At 48.2% G+C, this 12,324-nt stretch overlaps 1 protein-coding gene across 2 annotated transcripts in view; it reads left to right on the top strand.

Moving 5' to 3' along the window:
* The window catches only part of Carm1 (coactivator-associated arginine methyltransferase 1), a 44,687-nt gene that overhangs the window by 30,806 nt on the left and 1,557 nt on the right, over window positions 1–12,324 (top strand). Inside the window, exons 5-15 of one of the 2 annotated variants that reach the window (NM_001030041.4) lie at window positions 2,020–2,130; window positions 2,954–3,131; window positions 5,736–5,826; window positions 6,045–6,126; window positions 10,581–10,666; window positions 10,856–10,945; window positions 11,289–11,426; window positions 11,512–11,601; window positions 11,674–11,786; window positions 11,892–11,969; window positions 12,248–12,316. In NM_001030041.4, coding sequence (NP_001025212.1) covers window positions 2,020–2,130; window positions 2,954–3,131; window positions 5,736–5,826; window positions 6,045–6,126; window positions 10,581–10,666; window positions 10,856–10,945; window positions 11,289–11,426; window positions 11,512–11,601; window positions 11,674–11,786; window positions 11,892–11,969; window positions 12,248–12,316 — 1,126 coding nt within the window. The remainder of the gene's footprint in view (window positions 1–2,019; window positions 2,131–2,953; window positions 3,132–5,735; window positions 5,827–6,044; window positions 6,127–10,580; window positions 10,667–10,855; window positions 10,946–11,288; window positions 11,427–11,511; window positions 11,602–11,673; window positions 11,787–11,891; window positions 11,970–12,247; window positions 12,317–12,324) is intronic. The other variant, NM_001034088.3, reaches the window with a different exon arrangement.

A 12,324-nucleotide genomic window follows, 5' to 3' on the forward strand; every position in this document is an offset into this window, starting at 1 on the left:
TTTTCCAGTCCTTTCTCTTAACTCTTCCATTGGGGACCCAGTTCTTAGTCCAGTGGTTAGCTGTGAGCATCCACCTTTGTATTTGTCAGGCTCTGGCAGAACCTCAGGTCTTATAGTCAATTGTGTGAGATAATCAGGCTTTCTGTTGAATGATTTGGCCCAGCTGTGGGTGTATCTGTTTTGAACATGTGTCGCTCCAGCCAGGCAAGGCTGAGATGTTAGGTAAGGCAGATTGAATGCAGTTTTGCCTCATAAGGATATGATCCCATTGTGAATGTAGGGACATCTTTGGGGTCCTTTTTTTTTCTTCTCTCTTTTATGGTGTAGAGGGTAAATTAAGATAGGGTTGTCTGAGAGCCCAGACTTGCCTTGGACTTACTATTTCCACTTGCCAAGTGCTTGAATTACAGACATTCAGCACCATGCACCATCTAGTGTCTCTGTGTTCCACAGAGGAAACAGTTCCCTTCTTATCCTGTGGCTTTGTTTACCCTTTTGAGGAACTCAGAGCTTGTGTTTTCATTCTGTTCCTTTTAAGACTGCCTCTCACTATGATCTTGGGCTATCCTTTAACTCACAGTCCTCCTGTGTGAGCCCACTCAGTACCAAGAGTATGGGTGTGCACCTCTATACCTAGCTTCTGATCAGCATGTATGGGCTCTGCTCTGGATTTTCCTCATCTGGGCGGGCATTAGTTATGTTTTACCCCAGGCGCTCTAAGCCCTAAAGGAGTTCTCTCTGGAGCATTCTCACAGGCCTCCTGACCAAATTCACTCAACCACTACTGTTTTTTTTCTTGGTTTGAGTCCAGGCAGGGCCTGGGGCCTTCAGAGCATATGCTCTTTTGGTGACATTTCAGCTCTCCCAGGGATGGCACCTGTTTAGGTCCTGGCACAGTGTTACACCTACACCCAGAAACATCTCTCCTTGTTCTGCTCAGTGGAAGCAACTCCACACAGCCACACCCTGAAGCATTATGCCAAACTCCTGCCCTATCTCAGTTGGCTCTCACCTCTGGGCCATTCATCTGCCCCAGCCAAGGCTGCTTCTGGGGGTTGGAGTTAGCATCAGCACAGGACACAACGCCCCCAAAAGCCTATCCCCACATTCTCTTGGAAGCCAGAGTGCTCCAGTCATCTTCAGGCTGTGGGACTGGGGCTGAGCATAAAGACCAGGCTCTTCTTCCTAGGCTTTATCTCTATGCCGACCCCAAGCCTGCAAGGGGCAGCTTCTCAGTAGGTGGGTGGGCAAGGATGGTGAGTTTCTGGCACCATGGACATTCTTCCAGTGCTTCCCAGGCCAGCCATGTTTTAATCTTCAGACAGGGTCTCACTGTGTTAATCCAAGCTGGTCTTGAATTGCTGGTCCTCCTGCCCCAACCTTCTCAGTGCTGGGGTTATAGGCATGTTTTTACAGCAATGCTTTTTGTTTGTTTTGGGTTTTTGGTTTTTTTTGTTTGTTTTTTTGTTTTTGTTTTGTTTTGTTAGTAATTAAAACTTTAAAAATGGTTTCAAAGTACCTTTATTTTTTGAGAATGTGTGTAGTGGGGTTGGGGATTTAGCTCAGTGGTAGAGCGCTTGCTAGGCCCTGGGTTCGGTCCCCAGCTCCGGGGGAAAAAAAAATGTGTGTAGTGATGAGAAGACAGCTGAGAAGAATTAGTCATGTCCTCCCACCATGTGGGTCCCAGAGCTTGGAGCCCACCTTATTGGACTTGGCAGCAAGTGCACTAACATTTAAGGTTTATTTTTATTGTACTTAACTTTATTGTGTATATGTGCACCGTGTGCATTCAATGCCTGTGGAGGCCAGAAGAGGATATCAGATCTCCTGAAACTGCAGTTACAGATGGTTGTAAGCTGTGAGTGAGTGACAAGAATTGAACCTGGGTCCTCTGTGAGAGTAATCATCTCTCCAGCCCTCTGAAAGTACTTTGCTGATAGACAGTAGTTCTGCTGTTACTGTCTGTGATGAACAGTGTGGTGGCTGGCTCATCTGTAGCCTCATGTACCATTTCCTCAGATCGTTCTAGATGTGGGCTGTGGCTCTGGGATCCTGTCATTCTTTGCTGCTCAAGCAGGAGCCAGGAAAATTTACGCAGTGGAAGCCAGCACCATGGCTCAGCATGCCGAGGTCAGTGTCTGCAGGGCTCTAAGCCTTCCTTCCCATTTGTACCCATTGAAAACCCCCGGGAAACCTGGGGACATCACTGCTGGTCTTTGTCTCTAGAACCAAGTGGTTACCGCTGGGGTGGGGCAGGGGTGGGCACTGAGACTGGGGTAGCAAATCAACAGTGACTAACCACTGATCCAGACATCCACAAGGATACACTCAGGGCCAGAGTGGCAACAGAGCAGCCCCCTGGTGTGAATTCTGGGTCATACACCTAAACTGTCCTGAGAATTAGCCTGTCAGAGCACCATGACATTTTGTTTTGTCATCTTGCCACTCCCCCTCCCTCCTTGTTTTCAATGGAAAACTTCATTTTCACATTCAGAATTGAAAAGCTGCAGAAGAGTGGAAAGCTGTGTTTCCTTAATCCTGGCTCTCTACTACTCTGGTCCTTTACCAGACAGAGAGTCTTCTAGGTCCTTTTCACTGTTCTGTAGACACATGCATGAGCTTGGCTCCCCTCCCACAGCCTACAGCTCATATAGACGGGGCGCTGCCAGCTTGCGCTTGGGTGTTTCCTGGAGCTGTGCACCTTACTGCAGCTCCTTCACAGACCTTTGGTGCTCGTTCAGTCTCCTTTGAGACTGCCTCTTCCTTCTTGTAACATGTTAGCCCCACTGGACATACATCACTCTACCATGCCCATTATGTGTGAAAGACAAGTTGCCAGCTCTAGGAATAAGCACTTCCCACAGCAGAAGGGACGCTGGCGCCTGGGAGAGCCGAAGGGTTGAGCAGGGCCTATGCCAAGCACGCACAGGGAGCCTTCTCCCACTTCCTACAGGTCCTGGTGAAGAGTAACAATCTGACAGACCGCATCGTGGTCATCCCTGGCAAAGTAGAGGAGGTCTCATTGCCTGAGCAAGTGGACATTATCATCTCAGAGCCCATGGGCTACATGCTCTTCAACGAACGTATGCTTGAGAGCTACCTCCATGCCAAAAAGTACCTGAAGCCCAGCGGTGAGTGTCCCATGCTCAGGAGCATTGAACAGTGGAGCTTAGACTTTCAACCAGAGCCATTGGTCCCTCTGGGCAAGAACCCACTGCTACCAGCAGCCTATAGGGGGCTGTGTACCCTGTTTATCTGTCAGTGCTCTCTATACAGAGAGCTAGGTCCCTGCTTCCTATCCTAACCCTACCTGTTGGCTATGGCTTCTGGAGCCCCAGACACCAAACAAGAGTCCACGCACCCCATCAGGCATTGACAAGCCCACTGTATACCCACAGAAAGCCTCTGGCACCTCTTGTGTATGCTTGCCATAGAGCTTCTTCTCAAAGGACAGACATGGGCATCCAGGGATGGGCTGGAACTCAGGTCTGTCGCTGGTGCTATCCCATGGTTGGTAATCCCCAAACTGGAACCTTGTCAAGGGTGATGTGCCAAGTCTGCTTCCCTAAGAGCTAGGAAGTGGGCAGGTTGGGGTGTATACAAGCCTGAGGATAGAGGTGGGGTGTGTGTGTGTGCGCGTGTGCGCGCGCATCTGTATGTGTTGGTCACATGGAGGTGTGTGTTCTTGTGTGAAGGCATTCTTGTGAGGGTTTGTGGGTGGTGAGAGTCTATGGGTAATATAGGTATGTTTGTATGTTTGAGGGTTTGGGGGTGTGGTGTGGGAGGGTTTACTGGTATTTAAGGATGTGTGTGTTTGCATGTTAACAATCTAGGGTGGTAGGTATGTGTGTAGGTGTGTAGGGATCTCAGCGTGACTGTTGTGTGGGGGTGTATTATATGTGTCAAGGCATGTAGATGTGTGTCTGTCATTTCCCTTCCATGTTCTGGCTAACCTGTCCACACCTCTAGTTATGCCTGCACACATGGCATGTTTGCACTTACTAGTCCATACTGGGTGTGTACTCTGAACATAGTAGTGCTCCGGTTTTTCTGATGAGGTCTGGAATGTGTCTGTCATTCTTCTCAGGTACGGATGTGTATGTGTATGTGGGAGCTCAGGGACCCTGCTCTAGCAGTAGCTTTGGGTAGAGCAGGTGGTGCTAGTAAATCTTAGTGAATATGTGGCTCCCATGACTTCTCTGCCTTGGAGTCAATATTGGCTCAGTTTCTGTAGCTAGGAGGTGGCCACAATTCTCCATGTGTGTAAGTGTGCAACTCTAGGCTGCCCACCAACTGTCTTGGGTCTTCTTTTTCTCCCCTCTGGCCCTGTGGTGACTTTTTTTTTTTTTTTTTAAGATTTTATTTTATTGTATATGAGTACACTGTAGCTGCCTTCAGACACACCAGAAGAGGGCATCAGATCTCATTACAGATGGTTGTGAGCCACCATGTGGTTGCTGGGATTTGAACTCAGGACCTCAGGAAGAGCAGTCAGTGCTCTTAACCACTGAGCCATCTCTCCAGCCCCCTGTGGTGACTTTCAAGCCCTCAGAAGTCCCTGTGAGAATTAAAGGTAGCATTCCAGTATATAGGAGCCAGAAATGGTGGATTCCTTACATGCTGTCCCATCTACCTTTGACATCGTATTAGCCACATTTGGGCATATTAACCTAGTGTGAATTGTGAGGACCTCAGGACCTTCCCAACTCCCTGAAGAGCGAGGGAGGGAGGCCCATCTATAGGCCATGTTTTCATCCTCTGAAGTCTCAGACTCCTCATATCTGCTTCTTATGGCTGCCAACTTAGTCCCATTTGCTTTCTCATGAGTCTCAGAGGAGGACCCTCTACATAAATTCAGTCACTTGCTAAACCTGCTGTTTGATCCACAACCTGGACAGCCCTGGCTAAGGTGATGCAGCTAAACCTCCAAACAGCCTAGGGTTTCCTCTCACTTTTTTTGAAGCAGACCAGGCCTGCTGGGCACCAAGAGGCTTTAGTAGGCTCCTTCTTGTTTCCCAGTGTTAGCACTGGAACGTAGGATTAGGCCCACTTACTTCCTGGAATGGATGAGGGCCAGGCTGATGCCAGCAGATACACTGATGACCATGGGAGCCGGTAGTAGACGAACGAACCCTAATGCCTTAGCTCTATGTAGGGAATTTGAACTGGTATGCTAGTCATGGCTGAAAATCAAAAGCACTAAGTAAAAAAGCCCCTGACTTCTCAGAATTAGGTTGGATATGATAGCACACATTGAAGATCTTAGTATCTAGGAACCTGAGGCAGCAGGACTCCATCTCAAAAAGACAAGCAAGCTAGTGCACAAAGGTACACCTGTAATTCCAACACTTGGGTGGAAGCTGGCTCAGTCAGGAGTTGAAGGCTTGCTTGGGCTACATGAAACTTTATCCTCCCTTCTTTCCACCACCTTCCCCCAAAGCCACTGTAAGGGGGGGGGGGATTATATCTGAGATTTAAACTCAGAGTCACCCGAGTTCCATCCCCAGCACCACAAAATAAAGCAGTAAGCCATCTTGGGTTGGATTCTGGCTATTCTTTACTTCACATACTTTAAGAAGCCATGGACAAACAATGTTACACACTGTAGCATGGATGAATGGATGGACAGATGGACAGGTCCATGATTGGAGATCTCAAGGTCCTCTGGAAGTTCTTCACAACCTTACTGGATATACTGTCCTGACAAGAGCACTCTTCCCTGCTCCCAATTCCAGGCAACATGTTCCCCACCATTGGTGATGTTCACCTTGCACCCTTCACTGATGAACAGCTCTACATGGAACAGTTCACCAAAGCCAACTTCTGGTGAGTATGCCCTAGTGTCCTGGCCAGGCCATGGAGCCTTCCGGCTTGGGGATGGACCCAGTCCTTGGGTGGGCTCTGTCTCTTCTCTTTTTTTTCTGCTCCTCCTCAGTAGGATCTGAAGAACATGGGCTAGACAAGGGCCAGCTAATAAAGCAAGTGGATCCACCTGCCTTTCTTACTGCTGGTGACCCTGTGGGTGGGGTTGTGGATTTCCACAGGTACCAGCCATCCTTCCATGGAGTGGACCTGTCAGCCCTCCGAGGTGCCGCTGTGGATGAGTACTTCCGGCAACCTGTGGTGGTGAGTAGCATGTTCAGAGCACTGCTGGACTGAAAAGGTCCATGCTTCACCACGGCCTCATGCAAGCTCTGGAATCTAGAAACCCCTGCTTCTCTCAGCCCTTACTCACTCTGCAAAGCACATGCAACAGGAAGCTGGCTTTGTAGCAAACATGTTTGATTGAATGATAGATGTTCAGTATCAAGAACAAGAATCTAAAAAAGCCTTATAGTCGACACTTAAAGCCCCTGCATGCAGGTGGAGGCATGGGATCAGGAGACCCAAGCTGGATGAGGAATGGAGAGGGAGAGATGGCTCAAAATTACAAGCGCCTACTGCTCCTGCAGAGGACCTGATACTGGATTGCAGTACCCACATCAGATTGCTCACAATGGCCTGTAACTCCAGCTCCAAGGGCCTCTGAGTGCACTTGCACTGAACACTCACACACACACAAAGAAATGAAATTAAAGAGAAAAAAAAATTGGAGTTTAGCGAGATGTCTCTGGTTAAAGGCACTGGCTATTCTTCCAGAAGACACCAGTAGACCTCGGTTCAATTGCTAGTTCCCATGGTAGCTCACAACCATTTGTGGTGGGGATCCATAATGGGGCACAGACACTTATGTGCTATTCGGACATAAAATATCTAGATAAAATATCCACAAATATAACGAAAGAGTAAGTTTTGTCTGCATTTATGTCTATGTGCTACATGTGTACAGTGCTCACAGAGGCCAGGCATTAGATCCGCTGGAACTGGAGTTCTAGGGGCTGTAAGTCACCATTATGAGTGCTGAGAATTGAACCAAGTCCTATGAGAACAGCCAGTGCTCTTAACCACTAAGCTGACTCTCCAGACACACAAAATAGTTTTGACATTGATTAATTTTAAAGAATAAAAGTAAGAGTACTAGTGGTCTTATAGAGACAGGTTTTGTTCCCAATATGGTGTTTCCAGTTCCAGGGGATCAGATGCTCTCTTTTGGCATCCCCATGCATTGCATGTACATCATGTACTTACACTGCAGAGAAAACATACAGAAAATAAAAATAAATAAGCTGGAGTCTGGAGAGGTGACTTAGCGGTTAGGAGCATTTTTTTGCTCTTGCAGAGGATCCAGGTTCAGTTCTTAGCACCTCCATGGTGGCTCACAGCCATCGGAAACTCCAGTTCTAGGGATTTGAATTACATACTCATACCTAAAGTTCAAAATTTAAATGACATTAAATGAATAATTTGTTTTAAAAAAATAAAATTGTATTTATTTGAGACAGGCTCTGAGTATGTGCCCTAGCTGGCCTGAAACTCAAGAGGTTTACTTGCACCAAGAAAAACTAATGTTGAACAGAAAGAGCTCCTGGTGGCACAGCACTCTTCCTGTAGAAGCACTGATTGTTTTCCAGAGGCTGGAGAGGTGGCTCAATGGATAAAAGCAGCAGTTACGCTTTCAGAGGACCTAGATTCAATTCCCAGTACCCATGTGGCAGCTCATAACTGACTGTGTGACTCCATTTCTATGGGATCGTACACCTTTTCTGGTCTCCAAGATTACCAGACAGGCATGTGATACATAGACATACATGCAGAAAAAAAAAATACCCATCCACATATAACAGGAATTCTAGAACGTATGCTTACAGGTGTGTGTTTTTTCACTTTACCTCAGTATAGCATAATTGGTATTCTAGGTGCCTTCATTGGTCATCAAAGAACATACACTGATACTTCAGACCTTGGATAATTGAGACATGCTCAAAGTCTAGTGTGTGGTCTTAAGAAATGGATTTCAGGGCTGGAGAGATGGCTCAGTGGTTAAGAGCACCCAACTGCTCTTCCAGAGGTCATGAGTTCAATTCCCAGCAACCACATGGTGGCTCACAACCATCTGCAAAGAGATCTGATGCCCTCTTCTGGTGTGTCTGAAGACAGCTACAGTGTACTTATATATATAATAAATAAAATAAATCAAAAAAAAAAAAACACCTTATTAAAAAAAAAAAAAAGAAATGGATTTCAGCTGGATGTGGTGGAGCACACCTTTTATCCCAGTACTTGGGAAGGCAGAGGCAAGAGGATCTCAGAGTTCAAAGTCAGCCTGGTCTACACAGTGAGTTTCAGGGCAGCTAGACTACATAGTGAAATCCTGTCTCAAAAAGGAAAAAGAGAAGGAAGTCAGTCTTGTTTGGTACAGCCATATATGCATGTCAGCTAGGTTATATTTGTTAATTATCTGGGTCAGGACTCATTTTCCTTAAGGCTGCATCTCACTATGAAGACCTCAGTTGTCCTTGAAATCATAAAGATCTTTCCACATGCCTGGCTGCACTACTAATTTTTTTTTCTTGATGTGGACCGGACTGTGAATTAGTTTTTACTGTTTTGGCATTATTTTATTTTTTAAGATTTTATGTGAGTACACTGTCTGCAGACACACCAGAAGAGGACATCGGATCCCATTACAGATGGTTGTGAGCCACCATGGGGTTGCTGGGAATTGAACTCAGGACCTCAGGAAGAACAGTCAGTGCTCTTAACCGCTGAGCCATCTCTCCAGCCTGTTTGGGCATTATTTTGATAGGGATATTTTTCCCATTTTCCTCCATTTCAGCCTGACTGTTTCATGCTTTAAAACTGTTGTATTGAGTGCACACAGGACTAGAATGAGAACATCCTGCTGGCTTACTCGGTTCGTCACTCTGGAACCTTCCTATTATCATTTGCCTGAAGTCTGCTTCTGCCCAGTACCAATGCAAGGACGCTGTCTTCTGTCTTTCTCTTCTACTGTAAACCTGGTGCACCTTACTACCTAAGGAAACAGCACATATACAAGTTTCTCTGGGCCCTTTTTTCTTAAAAGCAGGGTTCTTCTGTGCAGCCCTGACTGTCCTAGAACTTGTTCTGTAGACCAGAGTGGCTCAAACTCAGAGATCCACCTGCTTCTGCCTCCTGAGTACATGAAAGTCTTCATTCCTACGCTTAGTCTGTTTGAAGCTTATTCAAGCTCCCTGACCCCTTAATGTCTTTCCTTCTGTCACTAGTCTGAGAAACCAGTTGCAGTGCAACTTCTGTCTCCTCCTCTAGGTTCTAGTTGTATGTACAGTAGTCAGCCACTTTAGCCCTTTTTTGTCCTTTGGAGACCATCACTTCCTACTGTAGACTGGCCTCCAGTTACCACATCTGGGGGATGAATCTCAAACTCTATCTTCCCCATTTTAATATTCTCGAGTACTCAGTCTTCCAGTCCCTTTCTCTTTCACTGTTTTATTTGTTCTTTAGCTTTCTCTTCTGTTTTCTTCTTCGGTTGGAGTCGCACTGACTTCGACCTGTGTAGCCCAGCCTGGCCTTAAACTTCCAATTTGTTCACCTTGGCCTCCCAAGTGCTCAGAGTCCAAGCATGTCTCACTGATGCTGGATTCCTCTTTTACTTAGGCTTTTTACATTTCTGTGTGTTGCTTGGCCACATGTATGTTGGTTCTCTTCATTGTATGTGGGTACCTGGATTGAACCTAGGTAGCAGGCCGTGTGTGCAGCAGGTACCTTTACCTGCTGCTCCAGCTGAGTGGCCCTTTGGTTTTTGGAAAAAGCATCTCACTGTGTGGCCATGTCTGGCTTGGAATTCACCATAAAGTCAAGGCTGGCCTCAAACTCAGAAACCAGCATGGCTCCGCTTCCAGAGTGCTGGGATTAAAGGCATTGGGTCACTAGTCCAGGCTCCTGGCTTTGTTGTCCAAATGAGATCTTCACATATTGCTTAACCCAGGCTCAAATGAGTAGGTGCCACCACTTGCTGAGTAGGTAGGAATTTAGGTATTGCCACTGTGATTTCGTTACCATCCTAAGGTTGCTAGGGCTCAGTGCAGAGTGCATGTCTCACATGTGGAAGGCCCAGGGTTCAATCTCTTTTAACAGTAAAAAAGAAAAAGGCCTGCCCTGTCTTGCTGCACACACCTGGAATCCCAGCTCTCAGGACACTGGCAAGATGATCAAGAGGATGAGGCTTGAGTGGGAAGACAGCGCAGTTGCTAAAGTGCTGATTGCTATTCAGGCTTAAGGACCTGAGCCTCTCCCACTGCTATGCCTAGAGTCCAGGGTCATAAGGAGGCATCAGTTCCCCTGGAACTGGAATTCCAGAGGCTGTGAGCTGTGGGTGAGACTTGAACTTGGGTCCTCTGGAAGAGAGTAGTGGCCAGTGCTTTTCTCTCCAGCAGTGCCAGTCAGCTTCTCCTTGTTTTTCTCTCTGTAGCCCTGGCTGGCCTAGAACTCACTATATAGACCAGGGTGGCTTCAAAGTTAAAGAGATCCACCTGCCCATTATTGTGACATTCTGAGGAGTGCAATCTAATTGCTGTCCCCGGTGCTGTGCCTAGCGTGTCTGAGAAAGGCAAGCTGGTTTTAGTAAGATAGCAGAAGTTAGTGCTGTTGCCAGGCCTAGGGTTCTGCAGCACAAGCTGGTCATATCTGTTGTCTTACAGGACACATTTGACATCCGGATCCTGATGGCCAAATCTGTCAAGTACACAGTGAACTTCCTAGAAGCCAAAGAAGGCGATTTGCACAGGTAGCCTTCATCCCTTGAGCACTGATGGCTGCTGCTACCTGTACCCCACCCCAACCCCTGCTCTCCGCACAGTCATGTACTGTCAACTCCCTGGTCACTCATGGCCAGCTGCTGTCACTCAGCTAGCGTTCCCACTTTCCTCACTGTCAGGCGGGCCCCTACAGCAAGCCCATGCCCTTTGCCTTGCAGGATAGAAATCCCATTCAAATTCCACATGCTGCATTCAGGGCTGGTCCACGGCTTGGCCTTCTGGTTCGATGTTGCTTTCATTGGCTCCATGTAAGTATGGCACTGCTAGGAATCCTAGCACCTATGGCCTCCAGACTTGGCTATGTCCTAACTCCTTAGGTTCTTCTCATCTAAACCCCAGGAAGAACCATGGGGGAGGGGTGTGGTTGTCATTTCCTCAGCAGCTACCCTGAGTAACCATCCCTTAAGTGCGTTTGTCTCAGTACAAGGGTGTCAGGGTGAGTAGCGACCCCATGGCTGTGGGCCTAGAGTCCAGCCAGTCTTAGCCCTGAGACCCCAGAGGACCATTCAGGGAAGGCCCTTGTGGACAATGTGGGTAGTGGCACAAGTGGTGGTGCCAACCCAGTGAAGTGCATCCATCTCTTCTTGACAGAATGACCGTGTGGCTCTCCACAGCCCCAACAGAGCCCCTGACCCACTGGTACCAGGTCCGGTGCCTCTTCCAGTCACCGTTGTTTGCCAAGGCCGGGGACACGCTCTCAGGGACATGTCTGCTTATTGCCAACAAAAGGTGCACCCTGCCACCCATCTAGACTGGATAGGCACAGAGGTCTATCAGCCCAGCTGCCTCACGGCCACCCTCTCTATTTCCCCAGACAGAGCTATGACATCAGTATTGTGGCACAGGTGGACCAGACAGGCTCCAAATCCAGTAACCTGCTGGATCTAAAGAACCCCTTCTTCAGGTATACAGGGTTTTAGTGGGGAGAGGGCACCAGGAGTCCCACAGCCCTGCCCACAGTTAATCTCTGCCATAGGTACACAGGTACAACCCCATCACCCCCGCCTGGCTCACACTACACGTCTCCCTCGGAGAATATGTGGAATACGGGAAGCACCTACAATCTCAGCAGCGGGGTGGCTGTGGCTGGTGAGTCTGAACGTTATCTCCAGGCATGGCTGCAGGCCCTTGGTGGCAGTCTAGACCCCACGTCCCCAGAGCCTGCCCCACCCCTGACCCCTACTTTCTGATTAGGAATGCCTACTGCCTACGACCTGAGCAGTGTTATTGCTGGCGGCTCCAGCGTGGGTCACAACAACCTGATTCCCTTAGGTGAGTGTCCCCTGGGGTCTATGGCCTGTCAGGGGAGGACTGGGATATGCCAGTGGCCAGCTAAACCAGTGCTTGGTTCTCTGCCACCACTGTCGCTGTCATAGTCACCTCTTCCTCTTTCTGGGGACTCTAGCCCCACACATGTGCCTGCCTCTCTACCTTCATCTATCACCCCTCCACCTGCCCTTCCCACACCATCCATGAAAGTGGAGTGGGCCGGGCAGGCTGGGGGCGGTGACATCTCCCTCCCTCCCTCTTTCCTCCCTGTCGCTGCGCAGCCAACACAGGGATTGTCAATCACACCCACTCCCGGATGGGCTCCATAATGAGCACGGGCATTGTCCAAGGTAACAGG

The sequence above is a fragment of the Rattus norvegicus genome, chromosome 8, assembly GCF_036323735.1.
Source record: "Rattus norvegicus strain BN/NHsdMcwi chromosome 8, GRCr8, whole genome shotgun sequence".
Taxonomy (NCBI): domain Eukaryota; kingdom Metazoa; phylum Chordata; class Mammalia; order Rodentia; family Muridae; genus Rattus; species Rattus norvegicus.